Raw genomic sequence first — 27,349 nt, 5'->3', positions numbered from 1 at the left:
TGCAGGCTGTGGGTGGAGCTGGACCTTGTCCTTATGAAAGACCAGGTACGGCGGTTCGGAGGTCAGGGCCCTTGAGACTCACCTGGCCAATATGATTGCAACGAGGAAGGCCACCTTCCACGAGAGGTGAGACGAGGAGCACGTGGGCCAGTGGTTCAAACGGGGGCCCCATGAGACGAGCCAACACCAGGTTTAGGTCCCACTGTGGGACTGGGGATCTAGAATACAAAAAAGACGGTCCAAACCCTTAAAGAATTGGCCAGTCATAGCATGGGAAAAATACCATGTGCCCTTGCACTGACGGACGGAAGGCTGATATGGCTACCAGGTGCACCCTGACTGACGAGGGCACCAGGCCCTGGGTCCTCAGGTGGAGGAGGTAATCAAGGATAAGCTGGATCGAGGCGGTCACCGGGGAGATGTCCTGGTCCACCGCCCACCTAGAAAATCAGGACCACTTCGCCAAATTAGCGCGGCGAATGGAGGGCCATCTACTTTCGAGAAGGATGCGCTGAACCTGGTCCGAGCATGTCCATTCCTCTCTACCTAACCACTGAGCAGCCACACCGTGAGGTGAAGAGCCACTAGGTTGAGGTGGAGGAGGCAGCCCTGGTCCTGAGAGAGCAGGTCTAGGCAAAGCGGCAACGGCAGAGCTACCGTCAGGCCCGTGAGGGACCCTCCCGTACAACAATGCTGCCTGGGCCACTCCGGGGCAAAGAGGACCTGGACCTTGTCCAACTTTATCTTCTCCAGGACCCTGCTGATTAGAGGGAACAGGGGAAAGGTGTACAGAAGCTGGCCTGACCATGACAGGAGAAAGGCATTGGCGATAGCGCCCCTCCCCAGGCTCCCCCTGCCAGAGCAGAACCGGGGGCATCGCCAGTTCTGCCGAATCACAAATAGGTCCACCTGGGGAATACCCCACCTTCAGAAGAGCCAGTGGGCCACTTCCGGGTGGAGGGACCACTCGTGTTGCGAGGAAAAGTCCCTGCTCAAGCGATCCACCCTCTTGTTCTGGGCGCCCAGTACGTGGAAGGCCTTCAGGTGGATGTCATGGGCTTTACAGAAGTCCCACAGACTGAGGGCTTCGCTGCAGAGGATCGGGCTCTGCCTTGCCTGTTGATATAGAACATCAATGCCATGTTGTCCGTGAGGACCCTGACTACCTTGCCTTCTAGGTGTGAGCGGAAGGCCATATACGCCATCCGCACCACCCTGAGTTCCTTGACGTTTATATGTAAGGTCAGGTCTTGGGTCTGAAAGTTCCCCACAAGGGCCCCCCAACGCAGGTCCAATGCATCGGACACCAGCTCCAACAACAGGGCCCTGTCCCTGAACGGAACCGCCAGAGCATGTTGTTTGGGGCAGACCACCACCATAGGGAGGCGATCACAGAGTCCGGCAGGATGAGGACCTTGCCCATCCTGTCCGTGGCCTGGGAGAACTTTGAGGTCAACCAGAGTTGGAGGGGTCTCATCCTGAGTCTGGTGTGACGGACCACATATGTGCACACCGACATGTGACCCAAGAGTTGCAGGCAAACCCTGGCTGTTGTCACCGGGAACCTTATGACTGAGTCTGACATCTTTCAGGGTCTCGAACCTGTCTGGCGGGAGAGAGGCCCTGGCCGATTCTGCGTCCAGGAGCACACCGATAAACTCTATGCGTTGGACCAGGATTAACATGGACTTGGTGTTGTTTACCAACTGTCCCAAGGCAGTGCATGTGGACAGGAGGAGCGCCACGTGATCCCTCACCTGCGACCAGGAGCTGCCCTTGACAAGCCAATCGTCCAGATAGGGGAATATCTGGACCATCCGCCATCTGAGGTAGGCCGCTACCACTGACATGCATTTTGTAAACACCCTGGGGGCAGTGGACAGAACAACGGAAGGACCGTGAATTGGTAATGATTCTGTCCCACCACGAAACGGATGAAGCGTCTGTGCCCCTCAAATACGTGGATGTGGAAGTACGTATCCTGTAGATCGAGGGCAGTGTACCAGTCCCCGGGATCCAGGGAGGGGATGATGGAGGCCAGGGAGACCATGCAGAACATGAGCTTCACCATGTACTGGTTCAGACCTTGGAGGTCCAGGATGGGCCTGAGCCCCCCTTTGGCCTTCAGGATAAGGAAATAACGGGAGTAATACCCCTTGCCTGTGAACTCCTCGGGCACCACCTCTATCGCTCCTAGTCGTAGGTGCTGCCCCACCTCCAGCTCAAGCAGAGCTTTGTGCGAGGGGTCCCTCAAGAAGAACGGGGGCAGGGGGTGGTTGGGCAGGAGGAAGTAAACTAGAGGGTGTAACCCCGGGAAACGGTGTTGAGGACCCATCCATCTGAGGTTAGCCGTGACCATTCTGGGAGGAAAGCACACAACCAATTGGAGAAGGGAAGCTTTATTGGGGGTAGATCCCTGATGAGGATTGGCCCCTGAGCGTCCCATCAAAGACGCCTTTTCCCCTCCTGCTTGCCCCGGAGGACCCAGGCTGGGGGGCAGGCCGAGACTGCCTCTGAGGGCATCTCTTATAGTCCCACTACTTCTTATGGGCAGCCTCGTACTTCGGGAAGGTGGCCTGGGCAGGAGTCTGCCGTGGCTTGAATTTAGGTTTTGCCAGAGCCGGGACAGAGAGTCCCAGAGTCTGAAGGGTTGTGCGGGAGTCTTTCATGCCATGCAGCCTTGTATCTGTTTCCTCCGCAAACAGAGCTTTCCTATCAAACGGGAGATCCTGCATGGAAGACTGCGCCTTGCTGGACAGCCCAGAGAGTAGCAACCACGACACTCGTCTCATGAACACCGCGGAGGCCATTGATCGTGCGGCCATGTCCGCGGCATCCAAGGCTGCCTGCAGGGACACCCTAGCAGCCACTGTCCCTTCCTCCACTAGTGCCTTAAACTCCTTCCTATTGAGCTCCTGGAGGGAGTCCTCAAACTTAGGCAGGGAGCCCCACAGATTGAATTCGTACTGGCCCAGGAGAGCCTGATGGTTTGCCACTTGTAACTGGAAGCTCAAAGATTAATAAATTTTCCTTCCGAAAGAGTCTAGTCTCCGAGAGTCTTTGTTCTTTGGGGTTGGGGCTGGCTGACCCTGGTGTCCCTATGGTTAACCGACTCGACCACCAAGGAGTTGGGCGCTGAGTGGGTATACAAGTACTCGTGCCCTTTAGTGGGTACAAAGTACTTACGTTCTGCCTTTTTAGAGATGGGGGCCAAAGAGGCTGGTGTCTGCCACAGGGCATTTGAAATCAAAGCCACCCCTTCATGGAGAGGCAAGGCCACCCCACCCGGTGCCGATGGGGACAACATGTTACACAGGGAGTCCAATGGCTCCTCCATCTCCTCTGCCTGGAGGTGTAGGCTCACTGCCACCCTCTTTAAGAATTCTTGGTGGGCCCTAGAGTCCTCCTGTGGGACACAGGGAGGCAGGGCCGCTATCAGCTCCTCCAGGCGGGTGAAGAGGCAGGTGTGGTGCTCTGGGTGTCTGACGCCCCTGGAGGATCCACCACCTGGTCAGACTCCGGGCACAGTGCCGAGGACTTCCGTCCCACCGACTCCTTCCTTGGGGGTCTGGAGGAGGCCGATGGTGCTTCCGAAGCTCTGGCCACCGAGCGAGCTCCCACCAGGGGCTGCACTATAGGCCACAGTGCCTACTGGTACCATTCGGCTGGCCACGATGCTTGGTGCCATCGAGGGACAGCTACGGATGGAGACCAGGCTGGCGTAAGATCCGCTGCTGTCCCTGGACTGGGAGGAGCGGCGGGGTCAGGATCTATGATGGTCACAGGACCGCAATCTTGACGTGGAGGACTGGTACCGACGGTAATAGCTGCTCCGCGAACAGCCTCAATGGGTGGACCTGCAACGGCGAGATGCCGGCGATCGACGCCCAGGGCTGCAACATCTTGACAGAGACTTGGAGCGGGAGTCCGAGCGGGAACTGCATCGATCGTGTCATGACTGACTGCGGTACCCTCTCCGAGACAAGGACAGACGGCGACGCCCACCATGGTCCCGTCGATATTCGCTCCTTGAGGACAAGCAAGTCCCTGCCGGAGGGAACCCAGCCAGACAGTCTGGTCCGTGTCGATGGCAATCCACCTGGACTCTGCCCCGAGCGGTCACCGGGTGGTGATCGGCATCGGGAACGTCCCCTCGACCGAGACCGGTACCGAGGCTTAAACGACTTGCAAATCTTGCACTTGTGCTGATATGGGTTTCTCCCAAGCAGTGCAAACAATCTGTGTGTGGGTCTCTCCTTGGCATAGAATGCCTGCAAGAGCATCACAACTTAAACCGCGTGGCCTGGGGCATGCCTTGGCCCAGGCTCACTAACTGACTAAACTAACTAAACAGCTAACTAACTACAGGTACTAACATTGAACGAATGAACAATTTTGGGGACAAGCTACAGCAGAGCTGGAGCAGAGCAGTTCTGACACACCTTCACTGGCAGCAAGAAGGAACTAAGGGTAAGGGGAGCATGCAGCTCCCCTCACACCGCGCCAGGCAGGCACTACTCCAGGGGTTGCAGGGGGCACTCCCCCCCATGGGTACTGCTAGGGGAAAAACTTCCAGCACCAGTGCACATGGCGAGCATGCACACCTATTGTGGAATACACATGAGCAATCACTCGAAGAAGAGAAAGTTCTGTCCACTAATATGCCCTCGCTGAGAGCTGTCAGCCATCATTTTACAAGTCAATTCATGTATATGCCTTACACACAAGTATTTCAATTGCTGATTAAACCTTACCATGTTTGAATACATTGCAGAAGATGAAGCCCATCTGTATGGCTATGCAGGGATATAATTTATGGCAAAATCAGACAATATTTTTCTTGGATCTGCAGCAGCAATTAGCAAAAGCTATTCCCAAAATTGTGCTGACCAATGAAACTTGTACAGAAAAATCATCTTACTTTCTATTTTAGCCAAATATAGTGTAGCAGAGAGAAAAAACTGCCAAACAAAAAGGACTTCACACTTTCAAAATTTGATATTAAAAAATGAGAGATGCAAATATACTGTTCAGTACATTTACTACAACTGAAAAAAGATCAAATTTAGTTATCAGTGATAGAAACAAGAAAATTATTTATGGAATCTGAGCAAGTAATTTTGGGACATTTATTCTCTATAGCTAAAAATACTCCAACAATATGATCCCTTGCATGATTAAAATACAACTCTCTTGGCCTTCATAATATTCCAACAACTAATACAAAATAGCATTTGGCCAAATTAGGAACCATTGTATTTAACAGAATCTGCAGGGAACAATTTTTCAAAGGAAAATATTTCAATGTCAAAATGGAAAAAGACTCAAGAGGAGAATGGAGACTTAAGTGACTAAAAACACATTGTACACAGTACAATTGGATTCAAAAGTATCTTTAATAATAATCGGATCCTTGAAGCAAGCTACAAAAGGTTATAATAAAGCTATTTTTCAGGAAGGAATAAACAAAATCACAAATTACCCTACTGAGCTTACTTACCGCCCAAGTTTTAGTCAGCCTGAAGATGGGAGCACTTTGCAATCCAGACACCACTGCCATAAGGGCATGCAGGTTATTCAGCTCATAAAGTTTCTGTAGATGAAAACACATACAACTGAAAAAATACTCCAACTGCAGTAAAGTGATGAATGTACAGTGGTTAAAAATACTCAAACATTTTAAGATTACACAGAAGGCAAGTTAGGCTCATACGTAAAAAACAAACCATATTGTATAACAGTGTAAAAATGGTATCTTAATTAAATCTTTACAGTATAGAACTGGTGAATCCTTGGATGACTGTAGCTATTATCTTTAGGGCACTGAGTTTCATGGAAACTTTATTCTACACAGATGATCACCATATGTGAACCTCTCTCACTACACACTTTAATAGATTCCCTATTTATGTTGAAATTAATAGTTAAGATTTTTTTTTATCCCCATCCTTTCATTTTTAATTAAAAAAGCAAAAGCCATACCAAAGTGATTTGTACAAATATTTTCCAAGCTTATATAGCAGATCTCACTATGACTAGGAAATAGGTATTTTTTTGGTCTTTATAGCCCTTATTAGATTTGGTTTGGTTTTTAGTTCTCTACTTCTATTGCATTCAGGATATATGAATGTCTTACACAACCCTCTACATTCTTACACCATCCTATATATAATGCAATAAATGATAAACATACTGGCAAATTAACTGTCTTCCCTACATTGCAAAATTAGTGAATTCGAACCCATGTAGAGTTGAAACACTATTAGAAATACTTCACATCTTTTGTTCTCTAAGCCCTACATAGAGAAGTGCAGAATAAGCTGAAGTGTGATTTTAAAGGGCAGTAGCAGAAAGTAATAGTGAATACTGATATTTGGCTATGATTAACATCCCTACCATTAATGAACGCGGCCAGCTCAAACACCACTACTCTTGCAAAAACTTCCATAGGTGTTTAGTTACAAGTGTTACATTTAAAACTGTAATTTTATGTCTCATTCAAAAGATAAATACCTCCAACAGTACTTTGTCCCAATATTCAGAAGCATGCTGAAGCATTGGTTAAGTGCTGACTAATGGGTTAGAATGTCACCTGCTGAAATACTGCTTCTTGCAGGATTCTAAACTTACCTTGTCACAGGCCCAAGGACTCCCTCCCTCCGGGGGGTCCCATAGGGAGGCAAATCAGCGCTGTATGTTGCTAATGCGGTGGCAAGCAATGCAAGGCATTTCAGGGGAGAGCCAAAGGTGTGAATATGGAATGGAAGATTCCTTGCAGGGTGCAAGAGGCCAAGAGAGGGAAAGAAGGAAGAGAGCAGAGAATGGGTTAACTTGGCACTTCAGCTAGCAATGTGTGGAGATAAGATGCTGGCCCCAGCCCAAAGTCATGGGCTAGACAAGAAATCTACAGCTGCACAACCATGAGAAGAGGAGAACTAAGTTGAACAGAGCTGCAGAAATAGCAGCGAAAACAGTGAGAGCGAATGAGGCAGCGACAGTGAAGGCCAATAGGAGGGAAAACAATGTCTCCGGAGCCGGTGTGTTTTGGGCAGCCGAGAAGGCCACAGCAAGCCAACTGAGCACCAGGCACAGAAGGCCCTGGATGACAACACCCCCAAAGGAACCCAGGACTTAAACCCTCCCGAGAGCCGAAGCAAGGCAGAGATTACAGCGGACCCCAGATGACCTGGGCCCAGGACAGAACTCCCATCCACCCTTCCCCCTCGTCTTCTTACATTACACCCAGGCTTGGCCAGCCGTGGGTAGAGTGTGTGTATGAAAGTGAGTTAGGGCTTGGAGCACCAACGCTTTCTTCCTTTTCCTCTGAGTAATGTGGGGAGCACCCATCACTCTCCGCTGTTATTTTATTATTTTAATTAATAAATCTTTAAAATTTAAACCCTTAGTGTGTTTCATCATCTCCTCCCCATACGATCCTGTGGCCTCAGCCTGATCACCCGACGCCTCAGGCATATTAGTAACTGAAATCTGTCATAATCTTAGAGGTCTCCTACCCAAATATCAATCAAGCCTGATTCTTCTTAGCTAATGAGATCATAGCCAAAAGTAGTATGGATTCAGGAAAAACAAAACTACGTACGAAACAACCCTTTATCCATAAGAGGTGTGATCTTAAAAACTAGACTGCAAAACAGACATTTTGGTAATTGCAGTTTTGTTGTGGCCTTGTTGGTCCCATGACAGAGACAATAGGTGGGTGAAGTAATATCTTTTATTGGACCAACTTCTGTTGGTGAAAAAAAAGCTTTTGAGATACACAAAGTTATTCTTCAGGTCTGGGAAAGGTACTAAATGTCACAGCTAAATACAAGATAGAACAGATTAAACAAGAAAATTTGGGGGGAAAAAAAAACAATCTTATTAGATGATCAGAATCAAACACACATTAAAAAATGCTGCTATGAACGGATGATGCTGTGCTGTCCATATTCCTGTGGTGGCAAAAGCCTCAAATAAAACTTCTATATTACAATCAATAAGTGTTATTCTGTTCCGACAGAACAGACAGACAGATTGATATTACCCATAACATTATTACTAGAAGAAAAGAGGTCTCAGGCCCTTTCCTTCCAAGCAGCAAAAATAAACAATGTATTTTAAAGAACATCAGCAAGAGCAAAGTAAAATATTCAGAGCCTGCAAATAGCAACAAGTGCTTAATTGAGATTATCCAACAAAACAGGTAATAAATTATACTGATAGAAAAATAAAATTAGTAAACATTAAAATTAGAAAATATTAATTAGTAAATTATTTGAAATACAGCATCTGAAAGCATTTTCTTAAATCAAGTAAATTTTTGTTTAGGCATATAACTCCAGTTCTGGAGCTTTGGTCTGTCACCCTTTCTGCTGATGTTGTCACACTGATGAGGCCAAACACTACCACATGTTAACAGACACCACTACAGCCAAATGGAGAGTTAAACAAATATTTATCCACATGCATTTTTGAAAGAGTGAACTTGCATATAGAAGTTACAGCATATTGAGTCCCAAAACAAAAAGTCTTACCTTAGCAGTTTTAATATAGTGGCTCAAAACTTCAGCTCTTATTTTTAAAGTTTGTGCATGAAGAATCTCTCTAACGACCCAGAAGCTTACCTGAAAAAGAAAATTCACCTAGTTTTAAAACACATAAAAGGCAATTAAAGCAAGTAAGTTTCATATATGAAGTGAAAAAATTAAATACATTAAAAATATCATACTTACAGCAACTTTATAAGTTAGGAAATGCAAAAGTTAACATTGCTATAAAAATCTTAACTGACCCAAACTGCATGTAATACTTATTAAATAAATTAACTTAAAAGCCTTAATAATTCAAAACACTTCCCTATATGCAAAATGTGACTACATTAATATTGCTGAGATCCTTAACTTTTGAATTTCCTGACTTTAATATTTGAAGTTTACAACTTTAAGTTGCATTAATGTAGATACTTACATTTAATTACATTAGATTTAAAAAAAATTATAGCTATCCTACAATATGAAGTTTAGAATTCTATTATATAAACTCTATAAACTGCAAGACCTACAACAGATAAACAAAAATTCTGCTTATGAAGTTATGCAATTGTGTTTTTCTGTGATGCCAGAGAATTTAAACTACACTATTCTGAATTTAGAGGGAAAATATCATTTTGATACTATAGAATTATTAATTTAACCACTAAAATTATATAACTCCACAGTACTTCAGGCAATAACGTAACTAAAAACTTGCAGTTAAAAAAAAAAGTGTGTTGCATGCATATGCCGATTTCTAATGCTTATTTCCTCATTTGAAAGTTGTTCCTAAACCTTTCCTCCTCCACCAAAAAAAGCTAGCCTTGCCTCATAGATTTCTTCACTGAAGGCTAACCATGTATGAAGGTAAGCTTTAAAGTTCTGCTGTTTGAGGTAAGCGTATGAAGAAAGCCTATTTTTAAATGGAGAAAGTATTTTTCCACAAATCATCCATCTCAAAAACAACTGAATATGTTGTGTGTAAACTTCCCCAAAACATTCACTTTTGAGCTGAGACCTGGCTTGAGTTAAGTTTCGGCTCTGCTGAAATCAATGGCAAAACTCCCACTCTCTTAAATGGGGCCACGATTTCATTCCGAGAGTGGAAAGTTTCAGTTCCAACGCAAAAAGAAAATCTGAGACAGTTATGAATGGACATAAGTGGATACAATAAAAGTTGAACTGCAACCTTTTTACAAGTTTACATTACTACAAAGTGATATGATCTGATTTTCAAAGGTGATGAGCACTAGCAGCTTACATTAACTTCAATGGGATTTGTGGATGCTCAGCACTTCTGAAAATCTGACCGATAATATTTAAACTAAATTAAGGCCTAAAGTAGGAAGGCCTTCCTATACTCTAGATTCCACAGTTTGATGTCTTGTCATTGCTAGATAAATTGATATTTATAAGTAATTTATACTATAAAATTTCCTTGTTAAAGTCTTATAAGATTCACAAATGTTATATTTTTAATATACTGCAGTAGAACCTCAGAGTTATAAACACCAGTTACGAACTGACCAATCAACCACATACCTCATTTGGAACTAGAAGCACACAATCAGGCAGCAACAGAGACACACACAAAAAAAGCAAATACAGTACAGTAGTGTGTTAAATGTAAACTACTAAAAAAAAAAAAGGGAAAACAACATTTTTCTTCGGCATAATAAAGTTTCAAAGCTATATTAAGTCAATGTTCAGTTGTAAACTTTTGAAAGAACCACCATAACATTTTATTTAGTTACGAACATTTCAGAGTTATGAACAACCTCCATTCCCAAAGTGTTCGTAACTCTGAGGTTCTACTGTAGTATGATTATGTACACTACATGGCAGGGGTGGGCAAACTTTTTGGCCCGGAGGCCACATCTGGGTATAGAAATTGTATAGTGGGCCATGAATGCTCATGAAATTGGGGTTGGGGTATGGGAAGGGGTGAGGGCTCTAGCTGGGGGTGCAGGCGATGAGGGGTTTAGGGTGTAGGAGGGTGCTCCAGGTTGGAACTGAGGGGTTTGGTGGGCGGGAGGGGGAATCAGGGCTGGGGCAGGGGGTTGGAGCTGGGGCGGGGATCAGGGTGCAGGCTACAGGCAGCACTTACCTCAAGCCATGGTTCCCAGCCAACGGGAGCTGCAGGGGGCGGTGCTTGGGATGGGGGTAGCATGCAGAGTGGAGCCCCCTGGCTGCCCCTGGGGGGGACATGTCGCTGCTTCCAGGAGCCGCGTGGAGCGGCCCCCAACCCTGCTCCCTGGCTGGAGTGCCGGAGAGCAGCAAGCCCCAGATCCTGTTCCCCAGTGGTAGCTCAAGGGCTGGATTAAAACGGCTGGCAGGCCAGATGCAGCCCTCAGGCCGTAGTTTGTCCTCCCCTACTATATAGTGTGAAGTCTACAGAAAATGTTGTACTGGAACATTCTTTTTTAAAGTGTGGCTGCTACCAAATACAACATATCTCAAATTGCATTAACATTTCAAGCTTTCACTTTAAATATTTAAAAATTATATTAAAACTTTGTCAATTTTATTTTAAAAAATAAAAATATTTTCTAGCTATAACGAATTAGCAAGTGAACACTGATGTACCTTATCTTGCAACTTTTTCTTTGTTACACTGTTAAAAATGCTGAGAAAAGATCAGGGTCTGGCAGGATGTAATGCAACTGCTGTTTACAGAGTTCTAAAAAATAAACACTATAGACGCATTCTCTGCTGCATTACTCCTCCCATCCCCAAACTTATACTGCTTCTTCAACTTCTGAGAAACTAATAAATTATTTCTTGCAGACTCTGGCTGGATGTATAACCAGACGCTATCCCTGTGTCTACTTCCAGTAAGAAAAAGCCTTGTTTATACTATCTAACCTCACACTGTGTAGTTTTACAGTTCCATATTTATTTATACAGAACAGCACCAGGAGAGAATCAAGTCCCTAAAGTACAGTATTCTTGTTGAAGTCACAGAAATTTGGTTAGAACTAAATGCACTATCATGAAGCAAAACAGCTCTTTAACATCATTCTGGTATCAAATGAAGGTTCAGAATCAGACATTTATATTCCAAATACTTCAAAACTGTGTAATACCTAGAAGAGCATTACATACAGAGCTCAGTTTTTTTTTAATTTTTAAGCAAACTGATTACTGATAATTGGAGGTGGGAAACAGCAGCGGTTTCAAACCAGTCCCACCAAGTGAGTGCGGATAAGCTTGCTGATGAAGGGGAAGGGAGCTCGTTAAGAGCATACATGCCATTTATATATATATTTTTTTGCCTTTTGTTATCCAAAACCTCATCTTCCTAACTAAACCCCCTTCCACCATCATTCCCCATTTTAAAATGGTGCCCATCTCATCTGTAGATTTACAGAACAAAGGCATTGACTTTTGATTGTTTACTTTAGTAGTATAATGTCAGAAAATAAAACATTAGGGAATAAATTCAAATAAATTAGTATGGCAATCTGACCACACAGTCCACATCAGATTAGTGTCAGAAAGTAGACTCAATGTCCACTTTTCAATTCTTTGGTTTACTGGGCTAGGTGGGAGGAGGGGGGGGGGGGGGATGCAGTGTACTTTGTTTATCTGAATAAGGGCATCCCTTTTATCATCTTGAGAGATCTAAATGAAGCTTTTGTGGAGATACTCTGCGATCCTTTCAAAGATTTCTAGTTATATCAGCCTTGTTTCTTCCCCTGTGACAGGAGACTTTCCTGTGCTACTCTGAGATGAGTTTGATAAGCTCTATTGCAGTAAACAGGCCTGCAGCATATGGGCCCAGGCAGTTTTGGGACACCACCAGCAGCTGGGTTCTCTGCACCTGTGTCAATCAGGGTCCAAACACGCCAAGGGGAGAATAGGGAGTTTGAACCCCCAAAGAATAAGCACTTGAATCAACAGATTATATACAACTTTATTATACTATAAAAGGCGAGTAAGATTTTTTTATGAAAGCTTGTAATGCACTAAACTTAATGGTCATTAGAAGATATGTATGAAGAGTGTGGTTATGAATGTATGTATTAGTGTACATAGAAAACCATGCTCACAATTTGTGGTGCAGTCAGGCAAAGAGAGGATGCCTCCCCAACCAGACGATACTAGCTAAAAGCACCTAGAAAAATTGTACAACCCAGGAAAAGACATCCAGGCTAAAATTTACCTACCCTGAATATCCGTGCAGAGAGGAAGACCTTTTAAAAAAAGAGACTTGAAATTGAGGCCTTCTTACAGATAGAGAGCTGCGGAGATATAAAAATTTGGATCCGCATCCACAATAAATAACTTGTATCTGACCCGCGATCCGCACCCCACTTTTATATGTATCCGCATCTGCTCATGTGCCGGCACCCTATCTCACTGTATCTCTCAGGAGGAGCAGCAATGTGCATGCATCAATACTGTATAAGGAAGCTATATGGCTTCATAAATGCACACACTTGCTATATTATTATTTTAAACATCCTATTATACAACAGGCCTCAGAACAAATAGCATTTTACATACAAAAATAGTAAAATAAATGTCTCAAGTCAATAATACTCAAAATCACAAACTGAACTATACAATAAAAAGTTGGGCACCTGTTTAGCTTGTGCTTATACCAGCCCTGAATTGCAGGACTTCGTCTTAGATGTCTCTCAGAATTGTTGATTTTCTTTGAAATATTACTGTGTAAAACCATTAAATCATCCACAGGTCCTGGCTAAAGTGAAGTTTGAGTCTCATTAACTGTGTAACCAGAGACTGAGATGGCTCTCTTGGAGGGTACACTGGATGCAGGGACGGTGGAATGCACGAACCGTGCAACTCGACTGGAAAAAAAGAGGAAAGTTGTGCTTCTGTTGTCTCTACCAGTCCAGCAGCTGCACATCTTCATTCTTTGGCAGCATCAGGGTGACATACTTTGATACTACTTCATCATCATTTCCACACTTGTTATTCAAATCCTCAAACTCTGTATGTGAAATTTTGTCTCCTTTGTCTATGTAGCTGACAAAAGAAGCATAAGATTCATTGCGGCAATATTTTTCTTCATGCAATGAGACAAGCTTCTTGGTTTCTTGATAATCTTCCTGTCTCTCCTTCAGTGAAAACATTTCATCCCCTTCGTCCGTAGGTGTAGGAAAACCGCTACTCTATGCATGGGCCTAATTTCAAACTTTTCCATGAGACATTGCAAAGCTTTGACTTCGACTATCTTCATCAGTGGTACAAAGATGGAGATGTTTTTTCAGCCTTTTGTACCAAATGGGCACAAAGTGGAGACTGGGCTGCGATGACTGCTCTAGATGACCACTTAGTGCATCTGGCACTTCTTTGAAGGGCTGAAGGAACTCTATTAAGATGATCAAGGTATTGTGGTCAATGCTATCAATGAGCTGAGTATCCCCATTTTCTGTCAAAATTGCATATAGTCTGTCCCACTGCTCCTTGATTGTCTTAAACATGAGTAGTTTGCTGCTCCATCGCGTTTCTACATCTCCTTTCAGAGATTTTTACAACCCGCTTTGAAGTAATGAGATTTTGTCTTTGTTTGTTAGCATTTTAATTTTGTTGTCTGTTTCTTTATTGTGTGCAAAATTCTATTTTGGAAAATGAGTATCTCTATTGGTTTACACCAAGCAGTACAGAATTCATATGGGTGGATTATTGCCTCCTGCTATTTAATCTTCAATGTCACAAGAGACATTACTTTATAAAAGCGTCAGCCATACTATTGTAGTAGACTGTTAAAATGGTCTTTTAAGGCCTCCCTCAGCTGTATTGTTCCATGGTTGGCTCAAATTCAGCAGCTAATCTGTCCACCTTGACCCTCCATCGTGATGGTAGCTCTCTCCTCTTCACCTGACATATCATGCAATACACAACATGCAGCTATACCAAGGGGATATTTGCATCACTGAGATCCAATCTAGTGAATAAACAGCACCAGTGTCCTTCAAATTTACCAGAAACATATTCTCATCAGTCACTCTGCATCTGCTGGGCCAGAAGATGGATCTTTCTTTCGTGCTACCCAGGTGGCCAATGTAAGGCTTCATGCGCCAGGGAAACAAAGGGTAGGTTGAGTCCCCCAGAATCACTATTGGCATTCAACATCCTCAAGGGTAATCCACTGGCCTGGGAAGAACACCCCTCCTTACAGCTCTTTGAGAAGTCGTGTGTTCTTAAAGATGTGAGCATCATGTACTTTCACCAGCCATCCCACGAGTATTACTGAAGTGCCTAGTGAACCACTAGAATGTCCACAACCATGGAAAAGTATCCCTTCCTGTTGATGTACTGGTGCCAGAATAGGATATGCATACTATCGTCCCACAGCAGTTTGGGCAACCTCCATTGTTACAAATTCAGCCATTTCCTGTATATTACCCAGAGTCACAGTCCTGTGCAGCAGTAGACACTTAATGATCACAATTGGAAAATCTACAGTGGGGGCATTCGTTCATCCAACTGATTGCCCACTGACAAATAGCAATCCAACACTGCACATTTCCAAAGTGTGACCACCACTTGCTTCTCCACTGTAAGTGCAGTTCTCCCTACAGTGCCTGAGATGGGGGTCTGGGTCAAACTTGGCACACAGATCCAAAATATGGCTTTTCAAATCCGCAAGTTCTGCAGTCACTGCTCGTCATCCCAAACCTGCATTATAATGTGATCCCACCAATCAGTCCTTGTTTCTTGGGCCCAGAAGCAGCAATGCACCATATGGTGCTGCTATATGAATGCTAGCGGCAGCCTGGCAATTTTTTCAGCATTAGCCGCCTCCGGCCACTGCACTTGAACATCTCTGCATTTTCCTCATTGAATGAATATTACTACAACCAGGATTGCAAGTTCTGCAAATACAGGAGGATAATGCATCCTGTGTTTGCATCACTCAGGATTTGTGATGAGCTGTGCAGGGTCCATGCTTCTGCTAGAAAGATGGTGGATACCAAAAAGAAGTGCACAGGACGGTGGGAGTTGTAAGAAGTGACAAGCAAATTATGGGCTGTGGAAAGCCTTATAAGATGGAGAAAGTGGCATGGTGGGAACTTGATCCCTATCTCCCTGAACAACCTGGGCAAATCGATGGCATTCCATAAAGCATTGAGAAAATGTCCCACAAAACACTGATCTACACAGCAGCAAGGGGTAAGCTGCGATACCTACTCGTCTTGCACTGTATTTTATATCGATTCAAGCAACTGGGGTGAGTATGCTCAGAGCCAGCACAAACACCCAAATGTGCATGCACTGGAGTGATAAATAAAAATCGGCGTTGTGACCGGTTTTCCCCAGGGTGTCACTTGGAACTCTGGTACCACTGAGCCCGCCTGACCAACCAGCCTGGGTTTCCTTTACACTCTATTCCTGAGGCAAGGTGGATAAGGAACTGGTTAAAGGGGAGACTACAATGGGTCGTACTGAAAGGTGAACTGTCAGGCTGGAAGGAGGTTACTAGTGGAGTTCCTCAGGGATCAGTTTTGGGACCAATCTTATTTAATCTTTTTATTACTGACCTTGGCACAAAAAGTGGGAATGTGCTAATAAAGTATGCAGATGACACAAAGCTGGGAGGTATTGCTAACACAGAGAAGGACTGGGATATCCTACAGGAAGATCTGGATGACCTTGTAAACTGGAGTAATAGTAATAGGATGAAATAGTAATAGGATGAAATTTAATAGTGAAAAGTGCAAGGTCATGCATTTAGGGATTATTAACAAGAATTTTAGTTAAACTGGGGACACATCAGCTGGAAGTAACAGAGGAGGAGAAGGACCTCGGAGTATTGGTTGATCACAGGATGACTATGAGCCGCCAATGTGATATGGCCGTAAAAAAAACTAATGCGGTTTTAAGATGCATCAGGCGAGGTATTTCCAGCAAAGATAAGGAGGTGTTAGTACCATTATACAAGGCACTGGTGAGACCTCATCTGGAATACTGTGTGCAGTTCTGGTCTCCCATGTTTAAGAAGGATGAATTCAAACTGGAACAGGTACAGAGAAGGGCTACTAGGATGATCTGAGGAATGGAAAACCTGTCTTATGAAAGGAGACTCAAAGAGCCTGGCTTGTTTAGCCTAACCAAAAGAAGGTTATGGGGGGATATGATTGTTCTTTATAAATATATCAGAGGGATAAATATTAGGGAGGGAGAGGAATTATTTAAGCTTAGTACCAATGTGGACACAAGAACAAATGGATATAAACTGGACACTAGGAAGCTTAGACTTGAAATTAGATGAAGGTTTCGAACCATTAGAGGAGTGAAGTTCTGGAACAGCCTTCCAAGGGGAGTAGTGGGGGCAAAAGACATATCTGGCTTTAAGACTAAGCTTGATAAGTTTATGGAGGGGATGGTATGATGGGATAGCCTAATTTTGGCAATTAATCTTTGATTATCAGCAGGTAAGTATGCCCAGTGGTCTGTGATGGGATGGGATCTGAGTTACTATATAGAATTCTTTCCTGGGTGCTGGCTGGTGAGTATTGCCCACATGCTCAGGGTTTAACTGATCGCCATATTTGGGGTTGGGAAGGAATTTTCCTCCAGGGCAGATTGACAGAGGCCCTGGAGGTTTTTCGCCTTCGTCTGCAGCATGGGGCACGGGTCACTTGCTGGAGGATTCTCTGTACCTTGAGGTCTTTAAACCACAATTTGAGGACTTCAATAACTCAGACGTAGGTTAGGGGTTTGTTACAGGAGTAGATGGGTGAGATTCTGTGGCCTGCATTGTGCAGGAGGTCAGACTAGATGATCATAATGGTCCCTTCTGACCTTAAAGTCTATGAGTCTATGGGACTGCACTTAACCAGCACACATATAGGTAGGACACACCCAGCTACAGTTTTACACACCTATGCTGAGGTCAGCTAAGGAACTGCCCAGTACTCAAGTGCACACCCAAAATTATACTGTCTTGTGCTGTACAGAGAACTGCACAGCGCAAGTTCATTTACACTTTAACCTCAGGTGTCCTCGTCCTCTTGCAAGGGTTTAACATTTGCTTCTGTGATGGTGACTCTCAGACAGACTTCAATGCAGACCTATTTTCCATGAATCTCCCCTCACACTGTCTCATCTTCAATTCATTGAGGCCAAAGCCGAGCTCCTAACTTTTCCTCTCTAATATTCTCTGTTTAAAAAAAATCCTCACTCTCATGTAGACCTTCAAACCACAGACTAATTTTCTCTTCCTCTCCTTCTTTCCCCACATTGCAGATGTGACCAATTCCTGTGAATCTTCACACTATTTAAAATATCCTCCCTTGGCCATGCAAAAGGCTCAATTGCTTGTCCATGAAAGGGGTTTGAACATTTAGCATGCTTCACCCTAACTCCCAATCTAAAATGCCATTCCCAACATGATCTCATTCTGACCGCACTGCCCATATCCTTGAATACCTCCTTTCCAATACATTGCTTACTACACTGACATCTTCTTGACCTCATTTTCAAGATTCTCCATCACTCAGCCTGACCTATATTTCCCCTACTCCTTCTGCTACACCAATGAGTCCAATCCTTGATGCTCCTTTGTTTTCTTCTCATTCTCCTGTTGCTGTATCCTCTTTCATGCTGCCCCTTATGCCTGGAATACCCTTGTAAACCCAATTAACCCAGCCAATAACTCCTCCTCATTAAGATCTATTCTAAAAATGCTCTTTTGCTGAGTTGCCTATGATGGGTTCTCAAATATTTTCATAGTGTGTAGACTGTATGTTGATAGTGTATCTCATGAAACATCTCTCTATTCCTTTGTGCTCACATACGATTCCTTTGTCAACGTGTTGCTTTCTGGGCAAGTGAGCCCTTTATAAAGGGTGCTTTAATCCACTGGCTACTGTAAAGAAATGAATTTCAGGAAGGGAATTTTCTGCCATTTTATTCTGTTCTGTCCTTTGATGTGTGTACACATGCATGTGTTGGTCTACACACAAATAAAAGGAAATGCAAGGAATGAGAAGTAACACCTATCAAGCCAGGGTAATAATTATTTGAGTGTTCAAATTTGCTAGCTGTTTATTAGAAAAGTAAAAAAACCACCACCACCCCCCGCCAAAAAAAAGAAGAAAAAACAAACCTGGTGCTCCTGACTCTCAAAACTTATAAAAATCAAACATAACACAACAAGAATCATGGGGGTTAGACATAGCATAAGGATTACAATAATAAATTTATGTGGTTATTGTGAAGTATGTAGAATTTCTATATAATCTAAGAAGACTGAGATGTAATAATTTTATGAACTCTAGTTGACCTGGTCAGTGAAGTTATCGTAAACTGGGTTATAAAAGACTTTTCTGTATGAGCGTAATAGGGACCTATGGGGAAAAAGAACAAGCAAGGAAGCAACTGTTGAACAAATACTTGTGGGGCAATTAAAGACAATGGAGGAAAATATTAGCTTTGAGGAAGATTCTATGTCCTGTCTCCACCAAAGTGACATTACAAAGTTTTCTTCATGCACACAAATATATGGCTTTATTAACCTGTGGGTTCATGGCTGTGTAGTCTGTTATTTCTGTTAATTCCCTCTGTGTAACCTCATCCTTAGTAGAATGGCTGGAATAATTTATGGTCTTTGCCAGGAGATTATTTTCTACTGTCCTGTGATGTCTCCTCTTTTACCAGGCTCTTATTATTTCCATTACACCAAACATCTTAACTTGTGATTCATACTGGTTATATGCTTCAACAAGCTTAATTATCTGCATTCCACAGCAGAATCTAGCACCAGTGTTTGCAGGGAACTATTATCCTTTGCTGAAAAGACTAGCCCTATTCAGGAAGGCTTCTCGGGAAACAGATCTCACTGACCTGCAAAGTCCAATGTGCTGTCTTTGTTCTTTGAGTTTAACCCATTTACACTACATGGTCTTTTAGATGTACTGAAGGATACATGACTCACTAACTGTAAATCAGATCTTTGCCCTTCCTGGATGGTAAAGGAGAGTAATTGGGCCCTGAAACAGGGTGATTGAGAGGCTGCCATGGGTTTTTGTTGTATTTACTTTCTTCTCCCACTTGGACACCACATGTCAAAGGGCACAAAAAGGCAGATTGGCTTATAACACTTGTGCTGTAGTCAGTCAGATAAAGACTAAAATTCCTCTAATTATTCTTCTCTTCTCTAACTTGAGGGGTGGGGGACAGGGGTGGGGGAAGATCCAGAACATCACCAACCAAAATGCATCTCTGGGGGTGTCACCATTAGTACTTTGAATAGGCAAGTCCCAGACAACTTACTGGCTCACTCCCATCTTCTTACTGATTCTATTCCCCTCTTTATTATCCCATTTTATACAATTTCCTGTTGCTGCAGCAGTTAGTGGCCTTGATGATGATGCCTTGTTTCCAGAGATGTGTATTTCGCTTATAATCCCCCAGACCTATAAACTAAACCCTGAGGAAGAGGATTAAAAATTAACTCAATAAAAATCCAGACAGACTCTTAAGGTGCTTGGTCACCCTGTTAGAGGATTACTTCTGACTTACCACTGCAGAATCCCAAAGGGGGGAGTCTTCCCTTTCACCTTAAAAAAACACCAGATTTCTCACTTGTGGGGACTCTCCAGGCTTAGTTCAGCCTCTTGGCCTACTCAACATCTACTTGCAGCTACTAGAAGACATGATAGGGCTAACATGGAGTGAGTGAGTGGACTGTTTATGTGGACGGCCAGGAGAGAATAGGGGAAGGAAGTTGTGACTGAAGGGTAAGAAGCATGGGGGGGGAGGACAAGTGACCCCCTTCCTCTTTTCATGACAGTTCTAGCTCTAGCTCCTCTAAACCCCACATCAGACCCCATTCAACAGAGAATAGCTCCCATTTGGCATCCGCCCCATTGAACTGGTGTAGTCTTTTTGAGGAGCTTTGTCATCCTAACTCAGCTAGGCTAAAATTAAGTGACCTATACAATTACTGCCTTTCTGCTAGTTTGTCTTTATCAGGTATAATGCATCTCATTACACGTTCTCTAACCTTTGAATTTACACTGAAATTGTGAGATACAAGTATGACACTCTGTACCCCAAAACAACACTCTGGCACTCCCAAATTTCCCATGGTGATATAATTATGGTGTGTTTGTACAAAGTATGCCTTGTGAGGTGGTATTTTAAAAGTCTTAATCTGTTAAACATTAATGTCCTGTTGGATTGTATGTGCTACCATTGTGCATTAAGTTATATATATTGTGAGGTTGGGAACACTCACAACCAGCCTTTTAGGTACAACAATGGGGATGCCAGTCAGCATTGACGGCCCATTAAGGGGAATGCACATACCAACAAGGATTACCTCAGGAACTGAGATAGCACGTGCACAAGGGAAGCTGTTTGACTCAGGTCACCGCAAAAGATCTTTCCAGCATGAGGGAAGAAGCTATAACAGGGGTAATTGACATCACTTGTTCTCACTCCCCCCACAACTCGAAACCTGAAAACACGTTTGGAGAACGAAGAATGAACTGGGGAAGTGGTCCCAGACCGAAGGGATTTCTAGCCTGTGTGTGAAAGATCTGCGACCTGCTTGTATTGTCTATCAGGGTGAGATTCAAATCCTGTCTGTCTATAGAACCTAGAATGCGTTCTTATTTTTATTTCGTAGGTAATCAACTTTGATCTGTGTGCTATTCTTTATAATCACTTAAAATATCTCTCTCTCTCTCTCTCTCTATATATAAATATATAAATATATATATATATATATATATATATATATATATATATATATATATATATAAAAACTAAAACAGTGTGTTGTTTAAAGTATAAAAAAAAATCTGCTCAGGAACAGGGGCTGGTGGATTGTCCTCTCTGCACTGAGGGAGGGGCAGACTGGGTAATGAACTTACACTGATCAGGCTTCTGATAAGGGCAAGACGGTACAGCTCTGGAGTCCTAGGCTGGGAAGCTGGGGGGAACTGGCTGGAATCTCTCTATTGTTGGTTCCTGGGTGGCTCATGAAAGCATTCATGTAACTCAGCTGGGTGTGTCCCTGCTTGTGAATGTTTGTGTGAGCGCAAGACCTGGAGGGATTTGCAGTTTGTCACATCATCACAAGTGAGAGGGAGCCCTGGTTGGTAAGACAGAGGGCTCAGCGGTACCCCAGTTTCAGGTTGCACCCCAGGGACCCCGTCACAACAGTACACAAGTCTTAGTCTTCCTCCGTCTTCCCCCAAGCCTTCAAAAGAAAGCCAGCTTTCATATCATGGCAGAGAAGGGAGTATTAAATCACTTACAGATGCTTTTCAGCAGTATTGGTCTGCTGATAGTATTTTGGAAGCAACAATGATCATGTGCAATAGACTAAAGTTCATCAGAGAACTTTACACTATGTTTACACTGCAAAGTTTGGTCGACAAAAGTTAAGTTGACATAGAACTGCCTGTGCACGCCCCTATATTCTTCAGAGATATTGTTATTTGTACATAATTCTACATTTGTAAGTTAAACTTTCATGATAAAGAGGTTGCGCTACAGTACTTGTATTAGGTGAACTGAAAAATACTACTACTTTTGTTTTTTTACAATGCAAATACTTGTAATCAAAAATAAATATAAAGTGAGCATTGTACACTTTAAATTCTGTGTTGTAATTGAAAGAAATACATTTGAAAATGTAGAAAACATCCAAAATATTTAAATAAATGGAATTCTATTATTAACAGTGCAATTAATCGCACAATTAATCACGATTTTTTTTAAAATCGCTTGATAGCCCTAATTTCAAGTAATTGTTGAGACAACTAAATTATTTAACACGGTATCAGGGGACTTATATAAAAAGTTGCATTTTAAAATAAAAACTGAATAAAGAAGACAAACTGACTTTCATAAGCTTGAGCAAATGGAGACATTTTGGCTGAGACAAGGTGGGTGAGGTAATGTGTTTCACTGGACCAACTTCTGTTGATGAAAGACAAGTTTTTGAGCTACACAGAGCTCTTCTTCAGGTCATTCTGGCTGATAAATTATGTCAAACAGGAGACTCACTGGCAAGTCAGTTTAGCACAATCAGACAGGCTGTTTGCGATTTGTAACAAGCTTTAGCCAAATGCTTTCAGTGGTCGGATTTCCACTGCCTTTCATAACTTGGGATTAGCAGCGGTATATAGCCATCTAGCCACATTGTCAACAGTCTTCTCAGAAGCACAGTAAAAAATGTAACCATACTGACGGAATTCAACACCACATTTTTTGGGACAAGAACTGCTACACAAATAAAAGACACTAAATATTCTTATAAATGGGGAAAATGTTTCTATTGCATCAGGAACCCTTTTTACACTAAACCCTTCACCCAGACCATCTTATGAAAGGAAACGTACAGCAAGCATCCAGGAGAAAACCTACTTAATATCTTTTCCTTCTCTTAATCATCAAAATTTGTTATTTAACAAAAAAGCTTAATAGAAACAAACAGGACTAAAGTAATCACACTGTTGCACCTAAGCAAGCCGTTTACATCACAGGCATGTCAATCCCCAAAATTTAGCAATGAATGACAAAAATATACTGATTAAACATTCCACTTGGATGATTCTTAACACTGATACATACAATCATGTTGCCATTACTATAATAAGAACTCACATGGTTGAATCTTCTTGTGAAGGCAACTGCATTTGGAGCAGAACTGTACTTCTCTTTCTTATTCCACCCACAACTTGACAATTCCTAGAATATGAGGATGACAATTAGTTTATAATATTTATAGTTTATTGAGTGCCATCAGCATAGTCAGCATAGTTGATACAAAACAAAGACAGACATGATTATATACCAGGGGTCGTCAACCTATGGCACGAGCCGATTTTTGATGGCACGCAGTGGTGGGCTGAGCTGATCAGCCCGCTGCTGGCTCCTGCCAGCCCGGGTCCCAGCGCCAGTCCCACTCAGCACCTGCTGCTGGCCTGGGGGAAGGAACCCCAGGCTCGCAGCGGGCTGAGAACCCGGCTGGCAGGAGCCAGTGGCCGAAACCCCAGAATGGCAGCGGGCTGGAGGCAGAAGCTTGGTCCTGCCAGCAGCCAAGCTCCCACCTTCCCCGCTTCTTCCCCCAGCATGCGGCTTTCCAGCCCCTCCTCCTCTCCTTCCCTGTGCAGATCAGCTGATCGCCCTTGCAAGGGGGAGGGGGAGTCGCAGTGTGCTTGCTGCTCCAAGGAGAAGGCACACATACCCAGCCATCCCACACCCTGACTCCTGCACCCCCTCACACACCTCCAGCCCATTCTGACTGCTGCACTCCCACACCTTATGCCCTGACTCTTGCACACACACACCCACATCCCCACCCCCACCCTGAGCACAAAACGGGAGCTCCTGCACACACACCCACATTCCCACCTGCACCCCCCACACCAAATGGGAGCTGTCCCAGGTAAGCGCTCCACACCCAAACCTCCTGCCCCAATCCTGAGCCCCCTCCCTCATTCTAGCTCCTGGACAGACCCTGCACCCCAACCTGCTCCTTCACCCCCAACCCTGTGGTCAGTGCACTCCCACCCTCAGCTCAGTGCAGAGAGAAAGAGAATGGGCTCAAACCAGGGAGAAGATATGTGAGCAGGGCCAGGACCCCAGACCGGCAGCAGGCTGAGCGGGGCTGTCAGCTAGGACCCCGGCTGGCAGGAGCTGGCGGACAGAACCCCAGACCAGCAGTGGGCTGAGTGGGCCGGCGGCATAAGATCTGCATTTTAATTTAAATTTTAAATGAAGCTTCTTAAACATTTTGAAAACCTTGTTTACTTTACATACAACAATCGTTTAGTTATATAATATAGACAGAGAAACCTTCTAAAAAACTTTAAAATGTATTACCGGCTGTAAACGGGTCGGACTCACCCCTGCGGCGCCTCCTACTGGTTGCTCTCCGAATAGAGCTCAGTCCAGCTCCGGAGCGCCCTCTGCAGGCCGGTGATCCACCTGTTCTTCTGGCCCCCGTGTCCCTTCCTAGACCCGGTGCCCCTTTCTCTGGGGTGCTGCCCCCTGGCAATAACCCCTTTCTTACTCTGTCTGGGTTTCCCCTTCCTTGGGAACCCCCCACCCTACTATCCCCACTTCGCCTCAGTAGTGGCTACTGCCCAGTCTCTATTTAGCCCCTGTTCACTGGGGCAGGCTGCAGTATCCAGTACTCATCATTGGCAAAGGGGGTTTGGACCTGCTGCCTTGGCCTAACCTTAAGTTGCCCTCTGCAACCTCCCAGTACCTTCTGCCCTCTGCTAGGTCGCAGCCTGGGGCTTTCTAGGCTGGAGCCTCCCTAGCTCCTCAGCCCTTCCCCAGCCCTGCTGCACTCAGGTATCTAGCCTCAAGCCCTAAGCAGCCAGGCCCATCTCTCTCTATCGCCAGAGAGAGACTGTCTGGGCCTCCTGGCTTCCCTGCCTTTTTATAAGGCTCTGTTCCTCAGTTTGGGGCGTGGCCCCCAGCTGCAGCCATTTCTCTAATCAGCTCAGCTTGAGAGCAGCAGCTCTCAAGCCCTACCAAGCTGTTTCTAACCCCTTAAAACCCCAGAGCAGGGTCCACCCTGCTACACCGGCACACCAAACCTTAAGTTAAAATTAGTAAGTGAAGACTCGGCACACCACTTCTGAAAGGTTGCCGACCCCTGTTATATACATTTCAAGGTACTCAAATCTTCATTTTCTTTAATTTTGGCAATGAAATGCAATAATGCACTGAGGTAACAAATATGAAGAGTTAAACTTTTTCTAGACTGATTTGGTATGTTTGCATCTATTGGGTTGGATGCAAATAAGACATAAATGGAAAAAAAATCTCATTGTTTACTAAGTAAATACTATTCCTAAATTTTCAAAATCTGATTTTAGGGTTTGATTTTGGTTGAATTCAGGGTTTGGGGTATTTTTTTTGTTTTGTTGTGTTTTTAAAAGGATGAAATAACACAATAGCAATTTGGTGGGTTTCAGACAAAGTTCTATTTTTAGATTTACATGTGGCCTGGAAAAGCATGGAGGGATGACATGTTTAGAGGTCTGGTTTAAGGTAATTTATTCAAGATGCTTATTGAAAAAAAAAACCTAACTGATATGCATCAACAGTTGCATCTTATATACATAATCCAGTATGTTTGATTAAACTGTACACTAAATTTAAAAAAAGTTTACAAACAAAACAGAGGGCCATCATCTACTCCAGTGGTTGCAGTGGCAGAAACTAGAATGGCCCCTTTGTTGTGTTAGTTGTTTATTCACAATATCCAGTCTCATTTAAGAGACTGCTTGAGTGCCAGCATTGAAAATGTGAACCACTGGCCTTGTAATTAGCCCAGAATGTCATGTCATCAAACAACCAAGGTAACATGGCAGTAAGTCATGAGAGAAAAACAGGTGATTTCTCATTTCTCATTTAAACCTAAAAATAGAGCCCCTAATAATTCATTTACTTCTAAATTCTAACAAATTATTTCTAATTTCTAGTATCTGAAAATCTTTTTTTCAGAACTATCAAATTATGATTCCTTCCCTAATACCTCCACCCCAACTACCACCAGGATTTTATATGGAACATGTTGCTCTCCATTGCTATTTATTTACAATTAATTCTGAAGGAGCAGATCTAGTTAAAATTTCTTACTTCCAAATTGTATAGGTACATGCACCAACAACAATTATACACTTGCCTCATCTACATCACATAACATTCACACAGCACATAAAATCTACCTCACATAAAGTAATGCAAAATCCTACACAGTATGGCTCAGATTTTCAGTATGCACAGTTTTGCATCTGCTCAATCCTTTATCTACATACACAAATCAGGGGTTAAGTGCATGCAACAGAGTTTGCATGAATACTTGTATTTTGACAATCTGGTCCAATTATTATTATTTGACAATCTGCCAATTATTAAATGACCAAATAGCAAAGTATCTTCATTTGTTTCAATTTATTACTGTCTCTCTCAAGCCCTTTAAACATTTACACAATTTTAACACCACAGACATAGTACCATAACTTATCAAAACCAAGCACTACTCCATGCTTCCAGTAGGCTTCCACTTTATTGGTACAACAAAATTAACACAACTGTTGTATTCAGCTGATAAGGTGTTTAATCACAATCACACTGAGAAGGCCTCCTCAGCCCCAGTAACCCCCTCCCAGGAACCAACTCACATGACTAACAGATGTGGGTACATCAGAGAGGCAGGAGGTCTCTCAAATAGTGAGGACCTAAACCATTTAGGGCTTCAAATAGAAGAACACACATTCTTTAATTTCATATCAATATGATATACACTACACTGTATACTGTTAACATAGTACCAACAAGAGACCACACGTATTTCCAAAGTGGATCTTTGAGATTACAGTCTTTAATTTGTCAGACTGATTGCTAATAGATACATGATGCCTTTGGAAGTATAAACGATTTCTCCCAGCTGTAGAATTGAGTGGAAAGTAGGATGCTTTTCTAATTATTGATGAAAAATCTTTGTTCCTGCAGTGTTCTCAAAGCTCTCTCTGTGGTTCTCATTCATATTACAAATGAGCAAGTAATCCAGGAATGCATTACATTCACATTCCCCAGAGAAAAGTTTGGCAATGAGTGACTAGAACCTTTAGGAAATACTTTTGGTCAAAATATAGGGCCTCTAATGATAATATGAGTGAGAGAAGGCAAATCTTGAGACACATCCATGCACTCAACTGGAATGAGAAAATCACTTTTGGTAAATAATCAGTGTGAAAGAGTCTCCATTTGGAATCCTCTGTACTTGAGGATCTTTGATGTCCAATAAGGGCCTGATCACTCCAGATCTTTTCTGTATAGTAAAAGAAGTTGGAAAACTTCTC

The 27,349-nt window shown here is 43.4% G+C and overlaps 1 protein-coding gene across 6 annotated transcripts in view; it reads right to left on the bottom strand.

The window, feature by feature from the left end:
- The window catches only part of RALGPS2 (Ral GEF with PH domain and SH3 binding motif 2), a 310,247-nt gene that overhangs the window by 159,349 nt on the left and 123,549 nt on the right, over positions 1-27,349 (bottom strand). For all 6 annotated transcript variants that reach the window (XM_039483899.1, XM_039483897.1, XM_039483900.1 and 3 more), the window contains 3 exons: positions 23,130-23,213; positions 8,535-8,624; positions 5,501-5,593 (listed from right to left, as the gene is read on the bottom strand). In XM_039483899.1, the coding sequence (XP_039339833.1) occupies positions 5,501-5,593; positions 8,535-8,624; positions 23,130-23,213 (267 nt within the window). The remainder of the gene's footprint in view (positions 1-5,500; positions 5,594-8,534; positions 8,625-23,129; positions 23,214-27,349) is intronic.

Source organism: Mauremys reevesii, linkage group 8 (genome assembly GCF_016161935.1).
Source record: "Mauremys reevesii isolate NIE-2019 linkage group 8, ASM1616193v1, whole genome shotgun sequence".
NCBI classification, from domain to species: Eukaryota; Metazoa; Chordata; order Testudines; family Geoemydidae; genus Mauremys; species Mauremys reevesii.
This window is presented reverse-complemented; position numbering and strand designations above follow the sequence as displayed.